Source organism: Sceloporus undulatus, chromosome 3 (assembly GCF_019175285.1).
Source record: "Sceloporus undulatus isolate JIND9_A2432 ecotype Alabama chromosome 3, SceUnd_v1.1, whole genome shotgun sequence".
NCBI lineage: Eukaryota > Metazoa > Chordata > Lepidosauria > Squamata > Phrynosomatidae > Sceloporus > Sceloporus undulatus.
Window position 1 is genome coordinate 97,932,768 of NC_056524.1, and position 27,463 is coordinate 97,960,230.

The 27,463-nt window shown below is 40.9% G+C and overlaps 1 protein-coding gene across 1 annotated transcript in view; it reads left to right on the forward strand.

Moving 5' to 3' along the window:
- OCA2 (OCA2 melanosomal transmembrane protein) overlaps positions 1-27,463 on the forward strand; it is a 224,097-nt gene that overhangs the window by 44,255 nt on the left and 152,379 nt on the right. The window contains 3 exon segments of the mRNA XM_042459282.1: positions 8,400-8,548; positions 10,136-10,218; positions 11,023-11,179. Coding sequence (XP_042315216.1) covers positions 8,400-8,548; positions 10,136-10,218; positions 11,023-11,179 — 389 coding nt within the window.

Below are 27,463 nucleotides of genomic sequence, written 5' to 3' on the forward strand. Positions count from 1 at the left end.
TTTTACTCTGCCCTATTAAAATATATGGCACCAACTACTGGCAAATGCAAAATACAAATGTTAGCAGACTAACAAGTCTGAAAGACCAAGGAAAAATGTTGGGTGTGGAGAGTAAATTGTAAGCAAGAACAATTTGTGACATTATAGGACTTCATTACCAGTCACAGGTCATGTTTATTAAGACATCAGCTTTAGCTTCTCATTTTATGCCTTTGTGGAACTTCAGCTAATATCACTTTAATTCTGATCTTGAAAAATCTCTGACAGGATTTTTTTTAATCATTACACAGATAAATGAAATAGCATTGTACACATTAATATTATAAATAGAGTCTCAGAGTCTGAAGTGAAGAAGACAAAGAGACTTGAAGTGGGGAATATAAATGTTTTTCCTAATTGAAGGAATGGAGGAATATGACGTGAAATATGAGAGAAATATAAGAAATAGAGTGGATGATGGCAAAAGGTATTATTGAGGAGATAATTCAAACATGAGGGGAGAAGAATGGAAAGGATTGTAAATACAATATTAAAGTGAATAGGGACTGGGTAATCAGAGAAGATGTGGTGGCAGTTTGAGGCCTAAGTGCTGCATGATGGGGTGAGCTCCCATCACTAGCCCCAGCTTCTACCTGCCTAGCAGTTCGAAAGCATGCAAATGCAAGTAGATAAAAAGGTACCACTTAAGTGGGAAGGTAACAGCATTCAGTGCAGTCATGCTGGCCACATGATCACCAGAGCAATCCTTGGACAATGTTGTCTCTTCGGCTTAGAAGCGGAAATGAGCACTACCCCCTACAGTCAGTTACGACTAGACATTCATGTCAAGAGACTACCTTTGCCTTTAATCAGAGAATAAAAAACAGAGAAACAAGGGAGGAGGCTATAATTTTTCACCTGAAATTATAGTAACATGGAACATTTGTTTTTAAGCTCATTTTGTTCCATTCACATTGAACACTGGCTTCAGAATCCAAGAGTGACAGCAAGAACTGCTTTATAGGTCATGTTGTTGTTTGAACTGACACACATAACCAATATGCCTACTGGTTAAGTGTTGCAAATTAGACCTGCAAAGAATGAGTCATTTTATGTATGATACAGGGTAAGAGCTTTCAGCAGTATTGGTCATTTTGCTCTTTAGGTGTATGATATTGGGAAAATGACATTCCCTCTCCCCCCCCCCCCACTCCCAGTATAATTTTAAGTTTCCCTTGTAATGGCTTGTGAATGTGCTCTTTGTGTAATTACAGGGTATATTTTAGTCATATTGTGAAAAAAGGAAGCAGCTGTAATTATGTGCACCTGAAGCTTTTTGCAGATACAAATTATTGGCTGTACTCAAAAGATTGGCTACGAGCTGTCAAAGTGTCCCAAGGCATTAGGTTAATTAATACGGGTCAGAAAAGCTTTTGAAGCCCATTTGAAAACTGCGATAGCTTCTGAAGCACATCATATCCAGTGCATCCAGCCTTGGAAAATGTAGTAATCATCCCCTCCTGTCCCTAGAAATTTAAACTACTTCTACTGACAATGTATTTGAACTGTCCAATAGATATTTTTAATATTTGTGTGCAGCAATTCCATTTGTCAGAATGAAAATATGTCAGCTCAGTATCTGTGGAAAGGTCAAATAATTGTAGGTAATGTTATCACCTGCTTTTGGAAAACATGTGCAGTAAAGACAGTGAGGCAACTCAGAACAATGTGCAATATATGAGGTCTTGACATTCAGGAAGAACCCAGGTCATTTGAAACTAAAAAAGAATTTTGACTGGGGGACAGTTTATACATGACCTTTACAAGGCTTCTGCTTCTACTGTGGGCTGACTTTCCTGGGTGTCTTTTCCATTCCACCTTTGTATTTTGTTCTGATGCTTGGTGTGAAGCATTTTTATGTCAATACTGGGAACATATGGTTCTCATGCAGATGCTCTCCAGTGGCGATGCCTGAGAAACATGTGAAACTTAGGACATTGTAACTACTTTGTAATCTCATCTGTGTTTGTGGCACTATTGCCACAAACACAAATGACCATAAAACCCACCTTAAAAGCCAGTCAGCTATATGGAGCAATGGAGGTATGTGTTGCTGCTGCTGCTGACTAGGGGGCTAAACAGACAGGCAAAAAGAGGTGTTTTCAGGCTGACGTTTAGATGACACATGCCTTGAAGCCAGCAGGAGAGTCTCCTCTAGGCGCCTTATGCAGAGAAAAGCCTTTTCAAAAAGAAGCAGCTTGTTTCCACTTCTTCCTGGCTTGAAGTTATATTTGGTCATGACATGGGCACTCCAGCTGCCTTGAGAGCCGGTGGTGTGGTTGGTGGAGTTTCAATGTGGCTTCAGAAAAGGCAGCTTCAAGCCACTTTTTCCTGCCCATCTGTTTTGCCCCAAGGGTGCTGCAGAATGATGTGACCAGTCCCCTCCTATGAGAGAACAAGGCTAGGAAGAGTGGAAGAAGGGACCTCTGGGGATCCTGCCACAACTCTCCTTCACAGCTTCATTTGCTGGTGAGAAGGGGTTGGTCATGTCATCCTGAAACACTGACAGCTCGATCACTTCAGAGACCAGACTGGCTTTTAAGGTGGGTTTCAGGGCTCAGAGCTGGAATTAAAGCATACTTATGACATTGTCGCCATGTGTTTGATACAGAATTTTGGCCACTATTTTTAGGAGCTGCTATGACTGCAACTGAAAACTTTTGCCTATGTGTAATGTTGCCCTGTGTGGAAAACATGGATGTGAAGAATATTTATTAATATTCATACCTTCAATTTTTTAAAAAGTGCCTTGACACCTGAAATGTCCTACTGTGAAAAAGAACAATTTAAACATTTCTTTGTACTTTTAGAATTCTTTCAAGAAAATTCTTTTCTAGAAAAATACATGTGGGGTTTTCTTTTTGGTCTGTATGTAGAAAATGGGGACAAAAATGTGTGTTCTGCACAAGCCCCCCAACATTTTTATACAGATGACCATGTTATTTGCACAAAATACATTGGTTATTTGCTGGTCTCTCTTCAGATTGTAAAAATCTTGCTTTTTGCACAACATCTTTTCTCCTAAAAATGCATGCTTTCTCTGCCAGTATCCGTGTATGAAATGGTGTAAATTTGTGCAAATTATGTAAATATATTTTTGTGCAGATAACATGTTTTTAGGGAAAATGTATTTCTACTTCATGTTTTCTGCTCCAAAATGTGTTTTCTGCATAACATTTTCTGAGTATGTCCTACAGGTGAATCATGCTCAAAAATTATGCAGAAACTTGTATTTTTTGCAGAGTGGGAAGAACTTCCCTGAAAGCATTTGTTCTCTTGCCAGTAGCTTAGTATGGTCAGGTTTTGAACTGGGACCATGCATCTACTGACAGTCAGTCCCTCCTAGACAGGAAGGTTTCTGTTTGGGTCAAGACCTCATTTCTAACACTTGCCTGTGGCTCAAACGTGGCCCTCAAGCAGACACAGGATCTAATAATCACCAGAGGCCCTTTCACACTACAGAGCTATACTGCTATAATTCTCCTTTAACTGTCATGGTTCCATCCTATGGAATCCTGGGATTTGCAGTTTAGGGTGAACTGTTTAAAATGTTCGGCCACATTCCTCTGGTGCCTCACCAAACTAAAACTTCAGGGTTCCATTAGGATGCAGCCATGGCAGTTAAAGTAGAATCATAGTGTTATAACTGTGTAATGTCAAGGGGCCCTGGTTTATATAACGATGCACAAAATAGTGCTTTTTGTTGCTGTAGTTTGTTAGTTTTGGGTGACAGTGACAGAGTAAATATAGACCAGAAAAGAAGTGACACTGGTTTACAGGGGCTGAGAGGGAAAAATGATTGAGAAATCACGTGGCATAGGTGGAATAGTCTTGTTGCACCTCAGGACTTGAAACATCTTATTTAAGAATATTTCCTGTATTACTGTGACCCAGTATTTCATAGTCCTTAAGCTTTCAATATATCTTTAAAAAACAAAACTATAGTTCTGAAACCAACCGACTGGTTCGATGTACAAAACTGTGGTTGGTGATGAATGGACCCAGGTACAAAATAGTGACTCAGGAGGCAGTTAGTTACTTCACCCTTTGAGACACACACTGGCAAAATCTCCATATAAAAATACAATCCTGAATCAGAGTTACTACAGGTCAGAGATTCTGATGGCCTAATTTAGAATAGGTAAATACCATCTTGTTGCCTTAGTTACACAGTTCAGTTCGAACCCCTTGGTGATCTCAAGGATCCTTGTGAGCCTGGGGCAAGCAGCCCCAGACTCAAGTAATTCCATCAGTCCCTTTACTTATTCCTCTTATGTAGCCATGCAGTCATATTTCATGTGGCTCTTGGGGGCTATGTTGCTGGAGGGTCAATACATATTGTGTGGAAATGTAAAAACTTACCATATTCATACACTAATACAGTGGGCCCTTGTTATATGCTGGGGTTTGGTTCCAAGATCCCCTGTGGATAACAATATCTGTGGATGCTCAAATCACATTAAATATAATGACATAGCAAAATGCTGTCCCTTATAAAAAATGGAAAATCAAGGTTTGATATTTGAAATTTATACTTTTTGGGGAAAATTTTCAACTGTGGATGCTTGAATCTGTGTATAAAAAATCTGTGTATAAGAAAGGCCGACTGTAAAAGCTCATTTGGTGAAACATCATCACCATACTTTATTTTGGACAGCTGCTGGAACCAACACATGCAGCAAAAGAAGTGAGGCAGCCCTGAACAATGCACAGTGTATGGGGTCCTTTCATTCAGCTTCCTATTACTGGAGATATATGCCATCAGTTTTAATATTTTTTTTCTTCCCCTATTTTTTTTTGTCCAAAACAAAGGCTCACAGAAGTTCAAATAGGAATGATTAGAATTTCTTGCTATTGTGTTTTTTAAAAAAATCTTAAATAAGGCTTTATACCTTTTTGGCTTGAAGAAGTGCAGCTCAAATCACTTTTAAAACTGTAGCGTGTAGCACTTTAAAACTTTAAAATCCTCACCAACAATATGGCTTTGTGAATGTTACCACTTTAAAATGTGCTTTCCAATATTTTAGGAGACAAACTTGGCATAAACAACATGGGACTTGAGTCAGAACCATTCAGTCAGTTCCCTTATTTATTCCACTTATAGAAAACTATTTTCTCCCAGGGGCTCCAGGCAGCCTACTCAGATTCCTTTCCATCATTTTTCATCACACCATCTCTGTCACATACTATTAATCCATTGTGAGTTTCATGGGTTACTGAGATTTGAACCCCGGACTCCTCAGAGCAGGCCACACATGCTAATTCAGGGATAGGTATGGGCCACATGTAGCCCTTTAGACTTTTTGCTGGTCTCCTTAGGCCCACAACACCCTCTAAAATTACTGGCTGAAAAGAAACATTTTTTTCCAGCTAAAAAAGCCCAGTCACTCAAAAACACTTTAAATGCTGCTTTAGTCCCCCCCTCTAAAAACAGCACTTCTCACCACTCCAAAGATGACTGTGTGATGTTATTAAAAAACACAGCTATCTTAGTTTGCCTCAGTATGTCAAGGGATCTTGTAGCACCTTTGAGATTAATTGAGGGGCTATGCAGACAGCCTTGAAGGGGTGGCCTCCAGCCACCCCTTTTACAGCCAAATCAGGGCTGCAGCAACTGCACACCACAGTCCTGATTTGGACTTTGCAGGGTGCAAAAAGGAGGCGCAACAAGCAGATCCTTTTTGCACCCTGCAAAGGGTACGATTGGTACTGTGGCTTTATGGGGCTCCTTCAGTGCTGTGTCATGTGGACACAGCACCAGAGGAGTGCCGTGATGCTATGTGCCATGTGGAGCAGTGTGTGGTGTCACACCTCCCTGGGGGTGGAGCCGGGACATGTGTCATATGAACACTATGCCTCGACTCCACCCCCAACCCAGCCTTTATGGCCACTATGCACAGTCCCTTAGAGAGAGAAGTTTGTAGCATAAATTTCTTTCTGCTGGTTTGGGGGCTGAAATTATGGATTTTGATATGACCTGTGGATAAGCCAAGGGTAAAACTTAGGGTCATGTAACAAAGGATGTAAAGGATGAAGCAAAGGAGAATGAAGCCAAATAATTTTCAAAATTCCAAAAGGCGTTTCTGTTCACCCTAAAAGGTGGGTATATGAGGAAGAAACTACAGTAAATGGTGGCTATGCGACTGACGTCCAAAACACACTGCAGAAATTATCCAGTTTGAGACTGCTTTAACTGCCCTGGCTCATTGCTAGGGGATTCTGTGAACTGTAGTTTTATAAGACATTTAGCCTTCTGTCAGAGAACACTGGTGCCACAATAAACTACAATTCCCAGGATTCCCCAGCACTGAGCCAGGACAGTTAAAGTGGTCTCAAACCAGATTATTTCTGAAGTGTGTTGTGGACCTGAGTTAAGCAAGAGTTAAGGCGCAGTACTAATTCTTTTCAAAAAAGGAACTATTCCGTTCTCTGAATCGAATGGTAAAAGGTGAACACTCTGTCCTGGAGAACCTAAAAGAATCACTGACCCTCTCTACTCAATCAGTGCTCTTTTGAGGGACCAAGGATCAAGGAGGCTTTCATGACCTGGAGGAAGAGCACTGAAGCAGAAATAGACACCGAGAAAGGAAATGCTTTCAATTTGGTACATGAGTCTGGAAGTACATTGTAAAAAAGATTTCGAGTGAACTTAGCCTGTGTCTTGCTGGATGGTGAAAATACATTTCTATCACCTACTCATGAGCAAGATGTTGTGAAATGGAAAAGAAAGCTGGCATTCTGTTGGCCTTGGACTAATTACAACTAAAAGCATTTGCTAAGGATAGGACTATGGATCAATAACTATGGATCAAATTCTTTACTAGTACTTACTGTGGATTTACTGGAGTATAAGCAATGCGATACACCAGTATTATGCATTTAGGAATTATATATTTTGGACCATGAACCTTTGCTATATAGTGTAATATCACTTATGGTAAAAATACTGGTTATCTTGGAATTTGTAGAATAGAACAAGAATACCCATGATCAATTGCAAAAGCAGTATAACTCCTTTGAGGGAAGTGCCAAAGACCTGCTGCCACCGCCACTGCCATTATTTTCCTGCCCGGGCATTCAAAAATGCCAGAAGTAGCACTGTGGCTGAAAGAATAGTAGCTCTACTCAGAGAGAGGGATGGTTCTTTTTTTTTTTTTAATAAGAGTTAATGTACAGTAAATAGATTTACTGGGATAAGTCAACCCAGGTTTTTTTGCATCAATTATTTGGCTAAAATTTCTAGACTTATACATGAGTATATACAGTACTTTACCTATTTAATATTCTGTCTTTGTCCCACTATGAGTCCCAAAGTTGCTCAAGAAATGGGGTAGTGCAGTCCTCTGCACTCCAGAACATGACTCACACCAACTCTAACTACTACACCACATTGGGTCTAGCACAACTACATCTGAGCTGAGCAAATCAACCAATTGTGCTGTAATGTAACGTCTAAGAGTATGAGCTGCCAACAGTCTGTTTCCTTTCTAACTTCCCTGGGCCTTCACCTCCTGACCAGATCTAGCTGAGGGTAATTTTGGCCCCTAAACCAGCCCTGTCACAACCACCATTTTTAGTAACCAGAAGTGACACAACATCACACAGGAATCTTGTAGCACCTTTGAGACTAACTTAGGGGCTCGACAGATGGGCAACTCCGTGCTGCCCATCTTTGCCCCAAGTTGGTGCTGCAGCAGCCATACGCTGCAGCACGACACGCTGCCCAAAAGACGCTGCCTAGAGCGGCTTCTTTTTTGCAGTGCCGCAAACAGGAAGGGGCACCGCCATGATGCCATTTCCTGCCAGCGATGTCTGGATGCTGCGCAGTGTTTGCTTCATCATGGCAGCCCCCATGTGGATGGGAGGCCGGTATGATGGCGCCACTGCCACATGCTAGAGTTTGAGAGTGTGCGGTTGCTGCGCGCTCCCGAAACCTAATTTTCGCCTGAGGACACCAAAGCTTTCCGCCTGTCTGTACTAGGGCTTAGAGAAGGAAGTTTCTCCCTGTTGGAAGAAAATACCCCTGTTGACAACAGAAGGGAATGTACAGTTGAGAACTCTGACCCGGGACAGCTGAAGGAAATCAGTTCAACATCCATCAACATGAGGATCGCCAAAGCTCTCCCTCAAGAGTTGCTTCAAGCATCAAGGGAGGCTGATCCTAACTTCACCTCTACATTGGCCTTTGAAATACAAAAGTATTATTTGTATTATCCATTGTTTTAAATGTATGTAGTTTTATATTGTGACTGCTATTGGGAGCCTTTCTTCATTGGGAGAAAGGCAGAATATAGATTAATTACATAAATGAAACAAAATGTCACAGAATAAACTGTAGTCCTTAACTGTTTTTCAATTAGTTGTGAACTTTAACAACTTCAGTGATTCTGCACTTTTAAAAGTAGAACTTGGAGGGCCTTTTGTAGCAGACCGGCAATCAGAAGATTATATTGTTGTTCAAATTAGACAAGTCGAATACTCTGGCCCTAGAAGGCGACGTCAGCAGCAGGTGAGTCTTGAAGATTATGGTCTACTTTCATTTGTTTAGAAGGCATGGACAATCCTTCGTCATTTGACAACCATGCTTGAATTCCTGTTATAAGGCTATGTGCATAAAGTTTAAATTAATAGTTATCTCCAAGGAAGGGATGTGTACTACCAAGACTGTATAGGTATTTCAGAGTAGAATTAGACCTCAACAAGACAGTGTTCCTGACCACTATTTATTTTCAGCTGTACTCAGCATTGGTAATTAATGTTTGAAGAAGTGAAACCTGAAAACTTTTCCTAGCTCTCTCCCTTGTTGTTTTCCTTACCATGGGAGTCATATTGTGAAGCAGAGACCTACCACAATATTTGGAATCTCTCCACATGATTAGGAACTGTAAAAAAACCACAAAGAGAGAATATTCAGTCTCCAGTCTTGTGGAGGGTTTCCATGCAGAGAGAAGGCTCTCCTCTTCAGACTATTGCTCTCCATATTTGGAGCATGACTGTGGAGGGGATAGGCCTTCAACACTTCCCCTCTTCACATATTTATTGTGAATGCCTGAACAGAAGTTTTGCATGCAGTGCAATCCTATAGTTATCTACCCAGATGTTAGTCCCCCTTGATTTCCATCCTGACAGGTTTCCAATGTTTTCTTTCATATTGGACACTGAAGTGGCATATTCAATAAATCATATTATAAGCAGAAAGAAAACTATGTGTTTGTGTCATGTTCCTATGATTCCCATAGGAATCTGACAACAAAGTGTGGTGAACAAAGAGGGGGGGGGAATCAAAGAAAATTGTAGATGGGGCAGATGGCGCTAGCAGGAGAACTGGGCTGTTTATGACTGTTTATGATAGTGCCTTCCTTTCCTGGGAGATGATGGGGAGATAGAAACTGAGAAATGGGCAAATGGTGCTACAAGTGTGGGGAGGGGGGCTGGACAAAAGACTTTTAAGGTGTTGATTAACTTGAGAAAACTCAGAGTTGATTCTAACCATTGTGGGTAGTTTTGTGTGTCTTAGAATCCGGAATAAAGCAGTAATTAATTTTCACTAGAATGCTCTTCTGGTTCTTCAAGTCTCCAACTGCCAAGCATGACAGTTTGATAAAAACAAATATCCTTTGGTCCTTTGATGTCCACAGCTCTCATCTCACCCATCCCTATTCAGAGAAAGAGATCTTCTTGAATGAAATGGATATTTAGTTCATATACACTGGGGGAGAGCAAAGCACTACTTTCAAGATCTGGGACTGAAACTCCCAGCGGGCATATCCAACATGACCACTGGTTGGTGAGGGGGGTTGCCTCCAACAACAACTGGAAGGCTGCTCCTTGTCGACCTTTGAAATGCAGACAGATTTCTTCATTGATCAAGCAACCATCTCCAATGAGCTGTTATTGATCAAACATGCATTGACCATCGTGAGCGCTTAACCAAAAGGGATGGGCTCTGATTTTATTTGTATGCAGACATTGGTTTAAGAAGATCTCTGTATTTGCTAATATATCAGGAATCTTCTCTACCAAATTAGCTTCTGGTAAAGTAAACTGAGGAAAGAGCACAAATCTCATTTTCATTGTTGATGTTATTTGCCCCCAGATCTTGTACAACTGGACCCTGCCTTTAAATCTGAGAGTCAATGAGCAAGTGATTGTGTCAAGAATCTTTGAGATGTTAAACAGGTCAGTTCATGGATTCAAAGAAACCAGTTGAAAAGTTGTTTCATATTAATTTAGTAGATGTCCAAATAATGCATATTATTTCTGTGCAAGAATCATGTCTACTGTTCATCCACAAGACCACGGCATGAATGTTACCCTCCTCTCTCTCTGCCCCAAGTTCACTTCAGAAAACTGTACCATGACTATCTCAAACAGAGCCCTTCTGGGATAACTAAGTAAAAAAAGATTGTAATGCAGCAGGGCATGATTAAACAAGAGACACCATTGCTTAGGACAAAAATAAAATAAAATAAATGCATTATAGGAACGTCTTTTCAGATAGAATGATGACTTAGGATTTTACTACTAGATCAGCCCCATGCTTAAGAGAGTGATGGAAGAAGACCACATTCTGGGTCAAATAGAAATGCCTACTTTTCAAAGTAACCTGAATCAAATTTTTAATGTTTTATAATATTCTAAATGATGATATTATGCAAATAGAAAAAAGCAACTGGTAGAATGGGCATTTGTAGACTTGGGCCTACTTCCTCAGATGCATAGACATCTGAGATGCATAAGTATCCAAGGAAGTAGGTTCAGGTCTACTAAAGTTCATGCCACCAGCTTTTTTCTTTTGCTTAGTCTCAAAGGTGCAACAAGGTTCTTTTGCATACTGATTTTTCATTCAAACATGGCTATGTGTTTAAGTTATGATATTAGTTATGTTGAAATAATAATAGCTCTAGAATTTTAGAAATGATACTGCTTTCTCAGATTGGGAAACATAACTATTCTTGCTTCAATCTCCCAAATCTCTTTTAGGAGTGATGAAACATCCATAAGTATCCAAGCTGTTCTTCAGGAATCAGAAATCGTTCCCCTTTCCATGACATATCAATACCTTTATGCAAATGTAGAGACACAAGTCACAATTGCATCAGTCATTTTAGCAGGTGTTTATGTACTGATCATTTTTGAGGTAAGCACACTTATTTTTACTCAAGGGAAATAGAAATATAATTGTTTCTGACACTTAAGATATTTCAAATACTACCAGGAGGAAAACTACATCACTCTGAGTAAAAAGCCATGCTGTTCTCCACTCATTTGTTTTGCAAATGTTCCTTCTGTTTACAAACCAACCATTTCTAAGGGTCTCAGGACTGCAACATTTGATTTCAATCCTATGATAAATTATATTTAGCTTAGAAAATATTAATCAGGTCTTTGCTTATTCCCAGCCATACTTAATAGGAACATGGTTGTTAAATGAGAACTGCTTCAGCACCTCTGGGTACTTTTAATCACAGTGGAACCTGTTTTAGTTCCTTGGGTTCCCTTTGAAACAGAAGAGTGTCAAGGTGGGATAATGGGTTTGTGATAAGAAAAGAGAAAGAGCTAAGTTTCAATAAGTCATTTTATTCATGCCTTCTTTTTTTGTTCATTAGCAAATAATGTTCTGCCTAATGTTGTTCTGACTGTACTGTTGTACATGGCACAAGAACTTGGGTTAGAGCTCACAGCAGGTAGATTGCTCCTTCAAACTCTCATAAGCACTAGTAAGGTAAAGTGATAGAGCATTATCTGGATGGAGAGGAACAAAGAGAGACATTATTAGGTCTATATGAAGGATGTGAAAACTTTAGCTATTCCATCCATTAGCAATCAGTGATTATTTTATACAGTGGGCCCTTGGTGTCTGCTGGAGTTTGGTTCCAGGACCTTCTGTGGATACTAAAATCCATGGATGCTCAAGTCCTACCATGGCATAATAAATTGGTGTCCCTTATATAAAATAGCAAATTCAAGGTTTGTTTTTTGGAATTTATATATATTTTGGAATATTTTAAAACCGTGGCTAGTTAAATCTATGGATAAAGAATCTGTGGATATGGAGAGCCAACTATATACAGCTGATACAGTTTGCATTTAAATAATATGTGAGCTATATCCTCATTTTCATGATCTCCACAAATACAGGTTCGTTCATCATAAGGAATGCCATTATATCTCCCAAAACTTACCATGGTATCAAGCTGCTTGAATCTAGCTTGGGTAAATACCTGCCTCAGGTGTTTTGGCATTTGAATTTTTAGGTAGTTTGCTAATTGAAAGGTCCGTTTATATTGGCTCAGCCATTTTAAATTGCCTACTTTACTAAGAGTGGCTATATCTTTTTGGGCCTCAATATCCAGGATTTCACATTCCTTTTTGCTTGGTCACTGAGTGTGCAACATACAGAGAGACCATGGTGGGATACAAACCGCCGCTTTGCGGCGGTCTGCCGCCGGCGCCGGTTAGTCCTCTGGGGAGCCGGAGTCTCCACACGGCGCAGCTCCCCTGCGGACCGAAAAAGACTTTTAGAGTCGCATTTGCGACGTAGCGAGGCGCCAGGGGCGCACTTGCTACATCACAAAGGACGCGACGCGTACGGACGCTCAGCGTCCGATACGCAAAGATGGCGCCGGCCATGTAGAAGGACGGCGCCATCTTGTACGGACGGAGTCCGTATTAGGCCCAGGGGCGTCTAGAAGAGACGCCCCTTTTTTAAAATGGGACATCCTCCGGACGTCCCAAATGCCGGTTTGTAACCGGCCCACAACTCCTTATATAGTTTGTTAATTGGATAGATGAAACTGCTTGTAGATAGGATTGTTAACTGTTCAAAGAGACACAATCTTGGAACTCTATCTGGCTCCATTTCGTTGATTTTACACCAGTAATTAAGCACTCTTATTTTAGCTTGCGAGTAGATTGAATGGATTTCTAATTCAGCTCTAACTGCTGCTGCTGATATACAGCAGTAGGGGTCAGTCTGCTCCTCAGTGCATGCTCATATCCCAGTGAATTTACTAATACACATTGCTGCATAGTGTGTGAAGGTGGGTCTAGGTATAGGCTTGCCATAACCCGGTGGGGGGCGTGAATTTCCTGCTTTTGGACTGTCTGCACGGTCACGGTACGGTTTGCCCCCCGCCCCCGGGTTTGCCCCCGCCCCCGGGCTTTTTTATTGCGCCGCTATGGCGGCGCCTTTGGCTGCTCTTGTAGTCGCCACCGCCGCCACCACCATTGCAGCCGTCGCTGTGTGGCCTGCTGCTGTGGCTGCTCCTCTGGCCGCCGCCGCCGCCACCGCCGCCGCCGCAGCCTTAGCTGCCTCCGCGGTTGGGCTCCATAAGCCAGGCCTGCTGCCTGTGCTGAGCCCTGCGCCTCCGCACGCCCACACTCACAAATCTTCCCGGGCGCGCTGGAGGACCACCTTCTATTGGCTGGCAGGCTGGGCCTGGCTGGCCAATAGCAGAACAGCCCGCCCCCTGCTTCAGTAGTCTATGACTGCTGGCAGGGGCGGGGCTGTTCCAGCTCTCTGCCCCATTGGCTGTCCAGCTTAAAAAGGAGGAGCTCTCCTCTGTTTACTTCCTGGGCCGGCAAAGGACTGGAGCGGAGGTCAGCCCCAGCCGCAACAAAAGCGGTAGCAGCAGCAGCAGCAAAAGGGAAAGGAGAGGACCAAAGGTAGGCCTCTCCGGGCGGGGGGGGGGGGGTTTTATCATTATCATCACCATCCAAAAGTCTTAGTGGTGAGTGTGAGTGGAGTTTGCAAAGGGACCTTTCAACGTATTATCATCATCATCACATCATCATCACCATCCAAAAGCCTAGCTGTGTGAGTGTGAGTGAGTGTTTGCAAAGGGACCTTTCACGTTTCATCATCATTCATCATCCTCCATCATCATCATCATCACCATCCAAAAGCCTAGCGTGTGAGTGTGAGTGAGTTTGCAAAGGGACCTTTCACGTTTATTATACTCATCATCATCATCACCATCCAAAAGCCTAGCTGTGTGAGTGTGAGTGATGCAAAGGGACCTTCACGGTCATACCATCACACACACACCACAAAAGCGAGCTGTGTGATGGGAGTGAGGGCAAAGGGACCTTCACGGTAACATCACATCACCCACATCACCATCCAAAGCCTAGCGTGTGGAGTGGAGGGATGTGCAAAGGGACCTTCACGTTCATAATCATCATCATCATCACCATCCAAAAGCCTAGCTGTGTGGTGTGAGTGAGTTTGCAAAGGGACCTTTCAGTTTATATTATTCATCATCATCATCATCATCATCACCATCCAAAAGCCTAGCTGTGTGAGTGTGAGTGAGTTTGCAAGGACCTTCACATTCATTATTCATCATCACATCATCACCACCATCCAAAGCCTAGCTGTGTGAGTGAGTGAGTTTGCAAAGGGACCTTTCACGTTCATATCATCATATCATTCAATCACCACCATCCAAAAGCCTGCTGTGTGAGTGTGAGTGAGTTTGCAAAGGGACCTTTCACATTCATACATCATCTCATCACACCATCCAAAAGCCTAGGCTGTGAGTGGGAGTGAGTTTGCAAAGGGCCTTTCACGTTCATTATCTCATCATCATCATCATCACCATCCAAAAGCCTAGCTGTGTGAGTGTGAGTGAGTTTGGCAAAGGGACCTTTCCCGTTCATTATCCTCATCATCCTCATCACCACCATCCAAAAGCCTATGTGTGAGTGTGAGTGAGTTTGCAAAGGGACCTTTCACGTTTATTATTATCATCATCATCATCATCACCATCCAAAAGCCTAGCTGTGTGAGTGTGAGTGAGTTTGCAAAGGGACCTTTCATGTTTATTATTATTATTATTATTATTATTATCATCATCATCATCATCATCATCATCATCATCATCATCATCATCCAAAGGCCTTGCTGTGTGAGTATTGTATAATAATCTTAGTGTACCTAGCATTTCAGTGTTACTGTTGTGTACGTTTGAGACATTTGAAATCAACACTGCAGGGGACATTTGGGGAAATCTTTTCACAGTAATCCAAAGGGTTCTGAGGCCGAGAGAGAGTGACTTTCCAGTCCAAAGTGTATTTTTTAGGCTTTTCAGGCTAACAGAATCCTGAAAAGCATAGAAATACACTTTGGGTTGGAAAGGCGCAATCTCTCGGCCTCAGTGGCTCTCTCACGCTGTAGCGGTGGAGGTGGTGGTGATGATGATGATGATGATATTATCAGGCCTGTCTGGCAGGGGGAGGATTGAGGTCCTGCCGCACCTTAATCAACATTAATGTCACCACCTCTGGCCATTCTTGTTTTGCACCACTAGCCATCATGGCTCAGTGTTACATAATCCCAACAATCCAAGCTATGAACAGACAACTGAAATATGGGTTTGGTTATGGAAGCAACTGCAATATGTAAGAGGCTATGTTAATAATAGCCATGTTAAATGTTAAACCATGTTAAGTGTTAAACCCAAAGGGTCTGGTTATGCAATAAGCCTCTGAAATGTGCAAGAGGCCATGTTAAATAAAGCCATGTGAAATGCCCAAATGTGCTTCGTGTGTGTTTTGGAAGGGGGGGGGGTGTTTGGCCAGAAAGGGAAGCACATTTCTGCCATCTGTCTAGGAATAATGCCAAAATGTCCTCCATTTTGATCATGCCTAAGAAACATGCATTTATATTAACAGTTTTTAAAAAAAAGTCAATTTTTTTCGCATGTCCTCCATTTTTAAAAATGTGCCCTACATTTGAAAATGCTGTCCTCCATTTGTCCTCCATTTGTCCCGGTTTGGAGGTCCTGACTTATGGCAACCCTGTCTAGGTAAGAACTTGAAAACATTGCTTTTTTTGTAGAATAACTCAACAGAATTCCTCAGCTAGCACAACTATTGTCATTCCTGGCTGGGGAACTGCAGGGATTGTAAACCTATCAAGTTATCCCCCCCCCCCCCCCCAGCATATGGTTGAGAGCTTTGGCTCCAGTCTTACAAACTTCTAGTTTGGTTGTCTTTCTGATAAGACTTTGGTGAATGTGTGGTTTGGTTCCTCATAGGTCTTTTGGACACAGGGATATCAAGGGCTGAGTCAGATAAATTAGGTTATATCCTTCTGGTTGAATTCTCCCTCCCTCCACCACTTATGTTTTGGAATCAGGCTTAGCTGTATGATTAGGCAAACTGGGATGGCAGTCAAACAGCATATTTTGGATGCCATGAAAAGGCATCTAATGAGGATGGGGAAAGGCACTTGTGAAATTTTCTGCCTTGGATGCTCATATAACTTGACTGGTTTATGTCCCTTGACTCAGGTGAATGGGAGACACTTTTTGCTGCTCCAGTAAAATATCTTGGACCAGTCAACCTGCTTTTCCATTTACAGGTTCTCCAGCCTGGTCTTTCACTTTTGCAGCACAGTCTAGTTAATATAAGTCCTGTTCATTTGTATTTTACATTTCCCTTATGTGTGTATATGGCTGTGTATGTCTGTACAGACAGTATAACGTTTCAACAGACTACTCTGTAATTTCATACAAGCATTTCCTGTCTATACAATATGTTAGAAATGGTGTTTTTGATTTGGAAACTAAGAATGAAGCTAACCACTGGGTGGCACTACATGCCACTCTAAACCTTACATAGGACTCTCATCCATTCTGTTTTTGCCTAGCTTTCTGGCCCAGAGAGTCTTGTTTTCTAGCAACGATCAGAATGGTGCCATATTTCCTCCCCCAACCAGGAAGCAGAATACCAACCTTCAAGAGTGCAGTGTTTTCTATATTCTTTCCAACCTCATAAAATTAATGCTGAAAGCTGTCATGTTTTTTGATATGAACCATGCACATGCTTCATCTTGCATCAAATTTCTGTTTGGTTTCTCTGGTGCAAGTGGCAGTGGAATATTAAGCTAGGTTAATTGAATGCTACTGTACAGCTTCCAGTCTGCCTAAGGCAACCAAGGGGAAAGAAAGCCATAAAGTCTTAAAAATTTAACAAGGCGCAACAACATTCTTCCATGAATGGTGTATATGTGTGTGTATAATGCAGCCAAACTTTCTACACCTTTTTATTAGGCAGTACAGGCATTCCTAAGAAGAAAAGTAAATGGTAGTAAAATGAATAGCTGCCAAGGAAATGAGATGCTGAAAGACCTAACAATAAAGCTTCAAAAGTACAAAGGGTAAAAAAAAAAACCTTGAACCAAAGAAAATGAGACATTAAAAACCAGGAAGCAGATATTTCAAGGAAAGCTGAAGAATATTTTGAAAAAGCGAAAGCTAGGTTGCATTTGTGATTGCTCATTAGAATCCACAGTATCCCAATGAAACCACTGCAAATAGTTTATTTTAATGATGGTAGCATTTATTCTTTGGAAATTCTCTGGCTTTTGCTCAAGATACAAAATTGATGTATTTTTAAATATCTTAAGGAGCCTGCTCAGTGTGCATGTGAGTATTAGATTTATGACTCCCTAGATACATTGGCTATAGTTCCTGTCTCAGCAAGCAATTTTGATTTGCCTTTTCCTTGGACATCTTTCCTCATAGTTTGGATCTTGTCCAGCTTGCACTCTTTTGCTTACTCTTTCTTGTAAAAGTCACCAGCTGAGTTCTGACAGCTCAGACTACCTTTGCAGAATAGTGTATGAATTGAAGCATTATTTACTGTCCTATTTATCATAAGTAATATTGCTTTCTTTGAAGTGAGCCTAAAAAAACATAATTCCACTCCCAGAACAAACATGGTGGGCCTACAAAGCTTGTTCAGCAACTCAGATGGATCCAAAAGCCAAGTACTATGGCTTGCCAAGTGAATGACAACCTTTCTCCTCCTTGGTCTTGTAATCTGAGGTAGGAAGTAAGAACAGGTTTTAATCAGCCTTCTGCATTGTTATGGGTTAAGGTACTGGGTTAGGAAAGGAGAAATTGGGGTGCTCTTGCGACAATCAATGTCCAGAATTGGTGACTCATGCTAATGCAGTTCAGGCTATAACAATGTAAATCCTTTTGTGAATGTTTTGAAAGGAGGTGTTCAGCAGCTTGCCCCCCCCCCCCATGAAACCAACTCCCCTCTCTGTGTGTTTGTGTTGGGAAAATTTGAAAAGTTGCAAAAGGAAGTATCTAGGAGCTCCACTTCCCACAACAGAGAAAGCATCTCTCTTTCTCTCTCTCTCTTTCTTTGGATTTGTCTACACTTGCCAGAATCTCCTGGGCACTCTCTGGAGTATTCTGGCCTCTACATTCCTGCCAAATTCTCTCACTTCTTACCAGCTGAGATGACAGGCGGATGTGGTCCCTGCAAGCCAGCCAGCACTGGCACTACAGGCGCAAGTCACTCTGAAGTTAGAATGAGGTGCCCAGCTTTATTCTCACCTCAGAGAGACTCACACCACAGAGCAATTCGGGAGGGATGCTGAGGGCTTGGCAGCCACCACTTGCTGCCCGTTGCTGCCATGTTTTGCTCCTGTTTTTTTTGGAAAACCTGTATCATAAGTTAAGTTTTTAAACTGTGGGATAAGGGGTGGAAACTCCGAATCAGTGTGGGGAGTGTTTACAAAACAGTGGGCTTGATGATGGGCCCAATTCAGGTTTTGGGGCTGCATGGTAAAAACACCATGGGGTCAGCCTGAGGGGAATTCAGAATATAGCGCTAATGTAGACAAGCCCTCTGCATGTTTTTGTGTCAGGAAAGTTCTAAGAGTTGCAAAAGGAAATATCCAGCAGCTCCTTCCTCCAACAAAAACAGTCTCTCTCTCTGTGGTTGTGTTGGGAAGGTTGCAAAAAAGATATCCAGCAGCTGTTTGCTGTTATTGTTAACCACCCTAAATAGCCTCAATCTCTCTCTCTCTCTCTGTGTGTGTGTGTGTGTGTGTTGGCAAAGTTGCAAAAGTTGCAAAAGAAGGTCTCCACCACCTGCACCCCCCCAAGAAACAAAAAGTCTTTCTTTCTCATTACCTGTTGGGAAAGTTGCAAAAGGAGGTCTCCTGCAGCTCTGCCCTCCAACAAAAACAGTCCTCCCATCTCTGCGCTGAGAACATTTCCTTGTGCCACTTTTGACCTCCTGGTCCTCAGTGAGATCTATGTGTGTGTAGGCTGGTGAAACTTTATGATTTATATATGTTTTATTGCAGCCTCATCTGCTTTAGAGGTTTGTGGAGATAAAATTGAGGAGGAGAAACATGAATGCTGCCTTTAGCCCCTTAGAGGAAGGATATAAATATTACATGACTTTGGTTTAATTCAGCTGCCTAGTGAACACCTTGCATATTTCTTGACTCCATGTACATGTGTGTTTATTAGAGTTATTAACAAACAACTATTTAAATGCTGTAGCAAAAAATTCCAGCTTCTACCTTACTTGGCTGATTTTTCTCTTTCTGACTGTATAAATATATGATTCATACCTGATTCATGGGTGGGGGAGACAGAGGCTGAATAAGCAATGGGTATGGGAAAGAAGAGGAAAAAAAAGGGAGGGGGGAAGAGAAAAGGGAGAAGGAATGGAAGGTACAGCTGTGATATTACTCATTTAGTTTGTTTTATCTGAATTGTAGCCAGGCTACTTGGTACCTGTTTACATCACTAGCTGGCTTGGACTGCCATGTTTCATTAAAAAGAGAGTAAAAGTGCATTTGCACTGCATAGTTATCTCAGTTTCATGCAACTTTAACTGTAGTTTGAAGAGGTACTTAAAAAGTGGCAAAGAAGAAAGGATTTGAGGAAGAAATCAATTTAATTCTGTAGCAAAGACAGCACTCAGGATTTCTTGGGAACTCTAGTTCAGAGTAAGTGATGCTATCTAGGTGAGAATTCTGGGTTCTTTGCAAAAGTGCAGTTCCAGTCTGTTTAGCCCATGGCTGAAGCCACAGATATAATTTTTAAAATTACATTTTGCTTCTTTGATATTTTAAATTGTACAGATTCAGTGATCTCAGCACCATAGTAACCATGTTAATTGAGAGATTCTGGGAGTTGTAGTCCAAAACAGCAATATTTCCAAATTCACTTTTTCTGTGTATAGAAAGCAGTTTTCTGACTTTAGCTCAGTAATTCTTAAAGTCACTTCAGTGTAATCGTTCCCATTTTGCAGATGGGATGTGGACATTCCATTCTCTCTGCAAAAACAAGACTGGGAGCAGATTGTGGTACAGACCATAAATTAGAGTAAAGCTAAAAAAAATATCAAACCAACCATTGTGCCAAAATACAACCTGAAGAACAACTCTGTAGGATGTAAAGATAATGTGAAAAATAGATTGCACTATTTTAATTATTAACACTAATTGACCAGGAGGCAGACATTGTCAGGTTGATATGTAAAAAGACACTATCTGTTGATGAAAAGAAAGAAAAGTTTCACTGGATAAGAGATGAAATTCTTCAAGCAGTTAAGGACAGATGAGAAGCAAAAGCAAAAAGTGACAAAAATAGGATCAGAACCTTGAATGCAACTGTTCAACGACTTGTGTGCAGAGACAAAGTGAACTACTATAATAACAAATGCAGAGAAATAGAAGATGGCAACAAAAAAGGAAGAATATGAGGCCTCTTCCAGAAGATCTGAGACATCAAGGGGACATTTCAGCCAAGAGTGGGGATGCTATATGATTAGCAGGGGAACATAATACAGGATCAAATAGAAATAAAAAGACAATGGGACAATACATTGAAAAGCAATAAAAAAAGAAATGAAAAGATGACAGGTCCATTCAAAGAAGAACATCTGAAGATAAACCTACAATTTCAGGAAGCTAAACTCAGAGCACTTGGGAGAAATAAATCACTAGGAGCAGGTGACATTCCATCTTGAAGAGCTGCTTCAAGATACAGAGACAAGATCTACTCAGGGTTTAACTAAATGTTGCCAACAAATATGGAAAACAGAGAAATGGGCCACAGTTTGGAAACACTCAATATACATTTCAATCCCCTAAAAATGGTACAGCAGCGATTGCAGTAATCATAGGACCATTGCACTAATTTCCCATGCAAGCAAAGTGATGCTGAAAATTCTGCAACAAAGACTTTTACTGTATATGGAGTGAGAAATGACAGATGTCCAAGCAGGGTTCAGAAAAGAGGCACTAGGGATCATATTGCAAACATATGCTAGAAAATGGAGTGCACCAAAGAATTTCAAATTGATATTAGCCTGTGATTTATAGATTATAGCAAAACCTCCTGACTTTGAAAAATGGCTGCCAAAGCAAGTTCAGGGAGCTGGGCTGTACCAGGATGGTGGTTTTGGGTAGAAAAAAAGTGAGATAACACCACGGTACAGCCCAAATCAAGCTTCAATTCAGCAGTGATAAGACACATTTTTCAGTGGTGCGATAATCCCCAGAAAGTACTGTAAAAGTGACTTCCTGGTTACTTCTGTTGTAGAGGGGAAAAAAGGCCCTAAGTGGCTCAAAGAAGGAAAAAAAAATGTCCCCCACTTCCTAGAAGGAAGGCAAATGGGGCACAGCAATTTGAGGTGTGTCATGGGGGTTGTAACACTCCAACATCTCTGGGGAGCCAGATGGTGTTGACCCACAATTCCCATCAACATCAAGAACTATGGGGCTTTATTGGCTCCCCATGTGTTACAGCCCTCATGACACACCTCAAATTGCTGTGCCCCATTTGCCTCCCAATTCCTTCTAGGAAGCGGGGGACATTTTTTCCTTCTTTGAGCCATTTAGGGCCTTTTTGTGTTCCTTTTTCAATTTCCAAGTCATTTGTGTGCTGTTCAGTAATAGAGGAGAATTGAATTCATGAGTCAGATTGTAAACAGAAAACTAATTCCACCCCCTATTTTTATGAATAATACTAATAATAATACAATCTATTGAGAGCATACAATAATGGAGTAATGAAGGTTGCACTTCTAGGCATGCTTCCCAGGGAGTAAGTCATGTTGAATTTAGTGGTGCTGCTCACTTCCAAAGAAACAGGCACAGGATGAGACTGCATGTCATTTAAAATACCTCTTTTGCTCTTTCTTTTTTATGGATCCATGAAAACTTAATAATTCTATTAAGGCTGGTAAGTGCATGTTTGTGCTCAGTAAATGGGAGCTAAAAGGAGCTGGCTTCACTTCAGGCCACATAGCAGCATTACTCAGCTTCATCTTCTGTTTCATTAAGCTTCTTCTTTAGCACATATAGGCATCGAATGAGTGCCCTGGGAATGTGACAAAACAGGGGGAAGCTTCTCTGAATTCTCCTTCAAGCAGAAATTTTGTATCATAAATTGCTGGAGTAACTTGTCATACATTCCTAACAGGAATAAATAATGCCTTAAAAAGCATACATGTCTTAATAGCATTGTATGCCTTTGGCATACCTGCCTTGATTGTAAACTAAAGTATGCGCCTTCAAGTCACCTGTCAACTTACAGTGACAGCATGAAGGTTTTCTCAGGCGAGGCATGCTATACTCAGAGGCAGTTTGCCCTCTTCTGAACATAGTCTACAGCCCTGATGTTCCCTGGAGGACTTCCTTCCAAATTCCAACCAAGCTGACCCTACAGAGCATCAAAGATTACACAAAATCTGATACCTTCGGGGTATTCAGGCACCTTGATTATAGCTATGACAAACTTTCTTACTTTTGATCTCATTGAGTTCTTCTGAGTGCCACTGCAGAATCCATTCTGCTCTTGTTTCATATTGGGTTAGGAGAATGTCCGTACTCTGCCTGCTCTGAAATTTTCCCTATTTTATGTGCATTTCTCCTGATTTGTATATTTCTCCTGATTTGTGCAGTTTACCTGATGCCCCTCTTTTCTACTGTTGAAAAGTATATTTATGTATATTTTGTTCAATTATGTACATTTTAGCCATTCAAACGTTAAAATATAAGCTGTTATTTCTCATACAAATGTGTGACTGCTTGAAGTATGGTGTGCTTTTTTTTACAACACGCCCTGTAAGCTGAAGAAATGTTGCTTCCATCAAGACTGTCAAATCCAATGATGTTTCTTTCCACCCCTACTTGAGGGATAACATTTGAAAGAAATCTAATAAATCAGTGATTTTCAACCTGTACTTCTCTAGATGTTTTGGAAATCAACTCCCGGAAGTTCCAGTTAACATAACCAGTGGTGAGTGATTCTGGGAACTGGGGCCCAAACATCTGGAGAACCAAAGATTAATAACCAATATCATAAATTTCATTGTGTTAGGCAAAGTTCGTTTCCATGTAAGTGTGTTTAGCATTGCAGCCCAAGGACTTAACTGGTGGTGAGGATAAATCGTCTGCTGGCAATCACCTCAATATTTATGGACTATTTCTTATATGACTGCAGACCCCTTTTTATCTGGACTTCAGTACTTGATGAGAGGAAGTGTTAATATTCTCCCTCTTCTCTTCCTAATCTAACGTCCATGAAACAGTCCTCTGTCCAACAATTAGCAACAGGAAGAAAGCTCTCATTGTTGCTCTGATATGAAAGCTAGGAAAGTTTGTAGCACCACCTGGAGTAAGGTGTCAAGTTTCCTTATATAAAGTATCTTGACAAAGGAGTGTCATAATTAGGCCTCCTGTGTAAATTTAGCTTATGGTTGAATATCTGGAAGGATCACCTGTGTTTCCATACAGTGGTAGAATGCTGAGTGAACAATAGGAAATGATTAGAATATAAGCCAGACTTTCCTTTGATTTGGTTCTTTCTTCCCTATTTGCACTGTTTATTGTAGGCCTTTACAATGATAAATTTAAATATATTTCCCCTGGTTTGTACATCTGTTATGTGACTTCATGTCATGCCTGATTTTTGGTGACTCTAAGGTGAATTTTCAAGATTTGTCAGAGGGGGTTTGCTATTGTCTTCCTAGGAGTTTGTGAGAGGATGACATGCCCAAGATCACCCACTGGAATGCTATACCTGAGCAGAGGTTCAAATCCTGGTCTCCCAGAGTGCTAGTCCAGTGCTCAGGCCACTACACCCCACTGGCTCCTTCACACCAACCTGAGGCCAATTCTGATTTCTTTTTAGAAACCTTGTGTGACTTCATGTATGAAGAGTATGCATTTTAGTTTAATTGATTCTTAATTTGCAATATAACAAAACAAGAATTACATTTATTCCACAGAATAAACAGTTTACCCTGTTGTGCCCATACATATTAATCCCTTCTTTTCATAGCCTAGTCACTGTAGCCTCCTACTCTATGAACCAGTATCCTACATAAGTAAATAACTGGTCAATTAAACCTGGAGGGTTGGTGGAATAGAATATGGGATTCTCTTTTAATGGAAAGACTTTGTAATATAATGAAACCCCCAATGGAAGAGGTACATCATTTAAAGAAAAATAGTCTTCCTATTTGGTTTTTGTAAATTTCAAAAAAATATTTAAGTCTGTTTCCAGGAAACCATGTACAGCTCTGGGGGGGGGGGGGGGGGGGGGCGGGATGAGTTAGAGGAAAGATAAGCTTGTGATCTGTTCACAGAGTGTTCTTGGGTTGATTTTGTTGTTTGGTTTTAATTTTAATTTTTATGTGTATTTTTTTTAAAAAAAACTATGTATAAAATAAAAAGTTAAAAAATGTACAAGGCTACAAAAGAGGAATTGAACAAAACAAGGCATCGCTTACTGGTACTCATGCTCTACCCAAAGAAATTCAATAAAAGTGCCATTAGAAAATTAGTTATCGTGCCAAATAATGTGAGATATTAGAGAACAGGAAGAAAGGACCTTCAAAACAACTTTCTTTAAAAAACACACCTGATTTTATTTATAATATAAAGGAATTAAAGCTGTCAAGGATCTACTGAAATATGTATTTTATTTGGAAGTTTATCGCATTCTAAATAATGTGACTTATCCCCGATGGGATGCAGTTGCATTTGGGGTTAAACGTAGGTATTATCATATTGAAATTGTTTCTGCTGCTACAAGGCAACTGCAGCCTGTACCCCAGCCACACCCAGATGGCTGCTTTGCAAAAATGGGAACTTGCCATTTTTGCAAAGCGGCTGTCTGAGCGCAGCTGGGACCAGGGTTGTAGGTGCCTGGCAGCAGTGGCAATCAATTCACCTACAATAATACCTGTGTTTAACCCCAAATGCGACTCTATCCCATCAGGAATAAATCACATTATTTAGAGTGTGATAAACTGCTCTCTCTTTTGTAATGGTAAATGCAGTAAATATATACTTCATTAAATACATTCTGAATTAAATGTTTCTTTTATTTTGATGCTATATCACTAGGCATTTTTGCAGTCATTGCCCAGTGCTTGTGAGGCAGTAAAAATGCTCTTTCATATCAATTTATATCCTACACGGGTTTCATGTAATGACAAATGCAACTAAATACACAAGGCCATGACAAAGTTTGCAGGCTGTCAGACAGTTGCCTAGTAAAGTTCAGAATAATGTTTCATTCCTAATCTGAATGAATTATGGTCTTCTAGGCTGCATTTTCTTCCCTCATTAAATTTTATTGAAGAAATATAACAACAAAATAAACAACCATAAAGGATACAAACAAGAAAACAACAGGTTTTGGGTGTAAATTAAAAACCTCTATGGGCAATCACAGTCTTAGATAGGATTATTTGATTTCAGAACTTGGAACTTCTTTGGTCTTCAGGACAAAGGGAAAGAACCTCAGAGTGAGATCGTTGTCTTGGAAAGGTGTGTGTATGTGTGTGTCTCTGCATGTCTCTGCATGTGCACATGTGTTTGTGTGTATAGTGGCTGCTTTAGATGTACCATAAGACACACCTTGTCCTCTCCCTTCTTCTCCAAGTTTTCCAACCATGGTTGCCATCAGAAGCCATCTCAGAAGTCACAGAATATGCTAACATAGGATTTCTGCTTTATGACTTATCTGACCTATGCTGCTCTTTTTATCTGTCATAAATGGTTGAAATCACAGAGCAGTTTCCTTTCTTGGCCTGATGTACCAGTATGTATGTGTATGTGTGTGTGGGGACATCATTGTTAGCAATGGAAGACAATTTCATTGTCCAAAAGGTGGAAGAGGCAACAAGGGGGTCACCTATTTTAGATCTGATCCTAACCAACAAGGATGACTTGGTTAATGGGGTGCAAGTGGTGGGATCATTAGGTGGAAGTGATCATGTTCTCCTGGAGTTTGTAATACAGTGGAAAGGAGAAACCAGGCATAGTCAGACACACATTCTAGACTTTAGGAGAGCGAATTTCAGTAAACGTAGAGAAGAATTGAGGGCGATTCCATGGTCAGAAATATTAAAAGATAAAGGAGTTCAGGACGGATGGGATTTTCTCAAAAGGGAGATACTGAAGGCACAATTTCAAACAGTTCCAGTGAAAAAGAAAAATGGAAGGTGTCTCAAGAAACCAGGATGGATGACTAAGGAACTTTCAACCGAGCTAAATTTTAAACGGAGCATGTATAAGAAATGGAAAAGGGGGAAATCACGAAAAAGGAATTCAAAGAAATAGCAGGCATGTGTAGGGGTAAAGTCAGAAAAGCTAAAGCACAGAATGAACTCAGGCTTGCTAGAGAGGTTAAAGACAACAAAAAGGGCTTTTTTGGATATGTCCGCAGCAAAAGTAAGAAGAAAGAAATGGTAGGGCCACTGCGTCGAGAGGATGGCAAAATGTTAACGGGACAGAGAAAAGGCAGAATTACTCAACACCTTCTTTGCCTCAGTCTTGTCAGAAAATGAAAAGGGTGCTCAACCTGAGGATAATGGAGCAGAGGACAGGATAGGGGCATTTCAGTACAGAATAAGTAAAGAGATAGTAGAGGAACACCTTGTTAATCTAAATGAATTTAAGTCTCCGGGACCAGATGAACTCCATCCAAGGATATTAAAAGAACTGGCAAATGTAATATCGGAGCCATTGGCAATAATCTTTGAAAACTCCTGGAAAACAGGAGAGATCCCAGCAGACTGGAGGAGGGCAAACGTTGTCCCCATCTTCAAAAAGGGGAAAAAAGAGGATCCCAACAATTATTGTCCAGTTAGTCTGACATCAGTACTAGGAAAGATTCTGGAGCAGATAATTAAACAAAGAGTCTGTGAACATCTAGATGGCAATTCCATAATCACAAAAAGTCAACACGGGTTTCAGAGAAAGAAGTCATGCCAGACAAATCTAATCTCTTTCTTTGATAAAATTACCAGCTTGTCAGATGAAGGGAATGCTGTGGATATAGTTTATCTTGATTTCAGCAAGGCCTTTGACAAGGTTTCCCATGACATTCTTGCAAACAAGCTTGTAAAATGTGGACTAGACAAGGTAACTGTTACATGGATTTGTAACTGGTTGACTGGCTGAACCCAAAGGGTGCTCAACAATGGCTCCTTTTCATCTTGGAGAGAAGTGACCAGTGGGGTCCCACAGGGCTCTGTCCTGGGCCCAGTGTTATTCAACATCTTTATCAATGACCTGGATGACAGAATTGGGAGCATACTTATCAAATTTGCAGGTGACACCAAATTAGGAGGAATA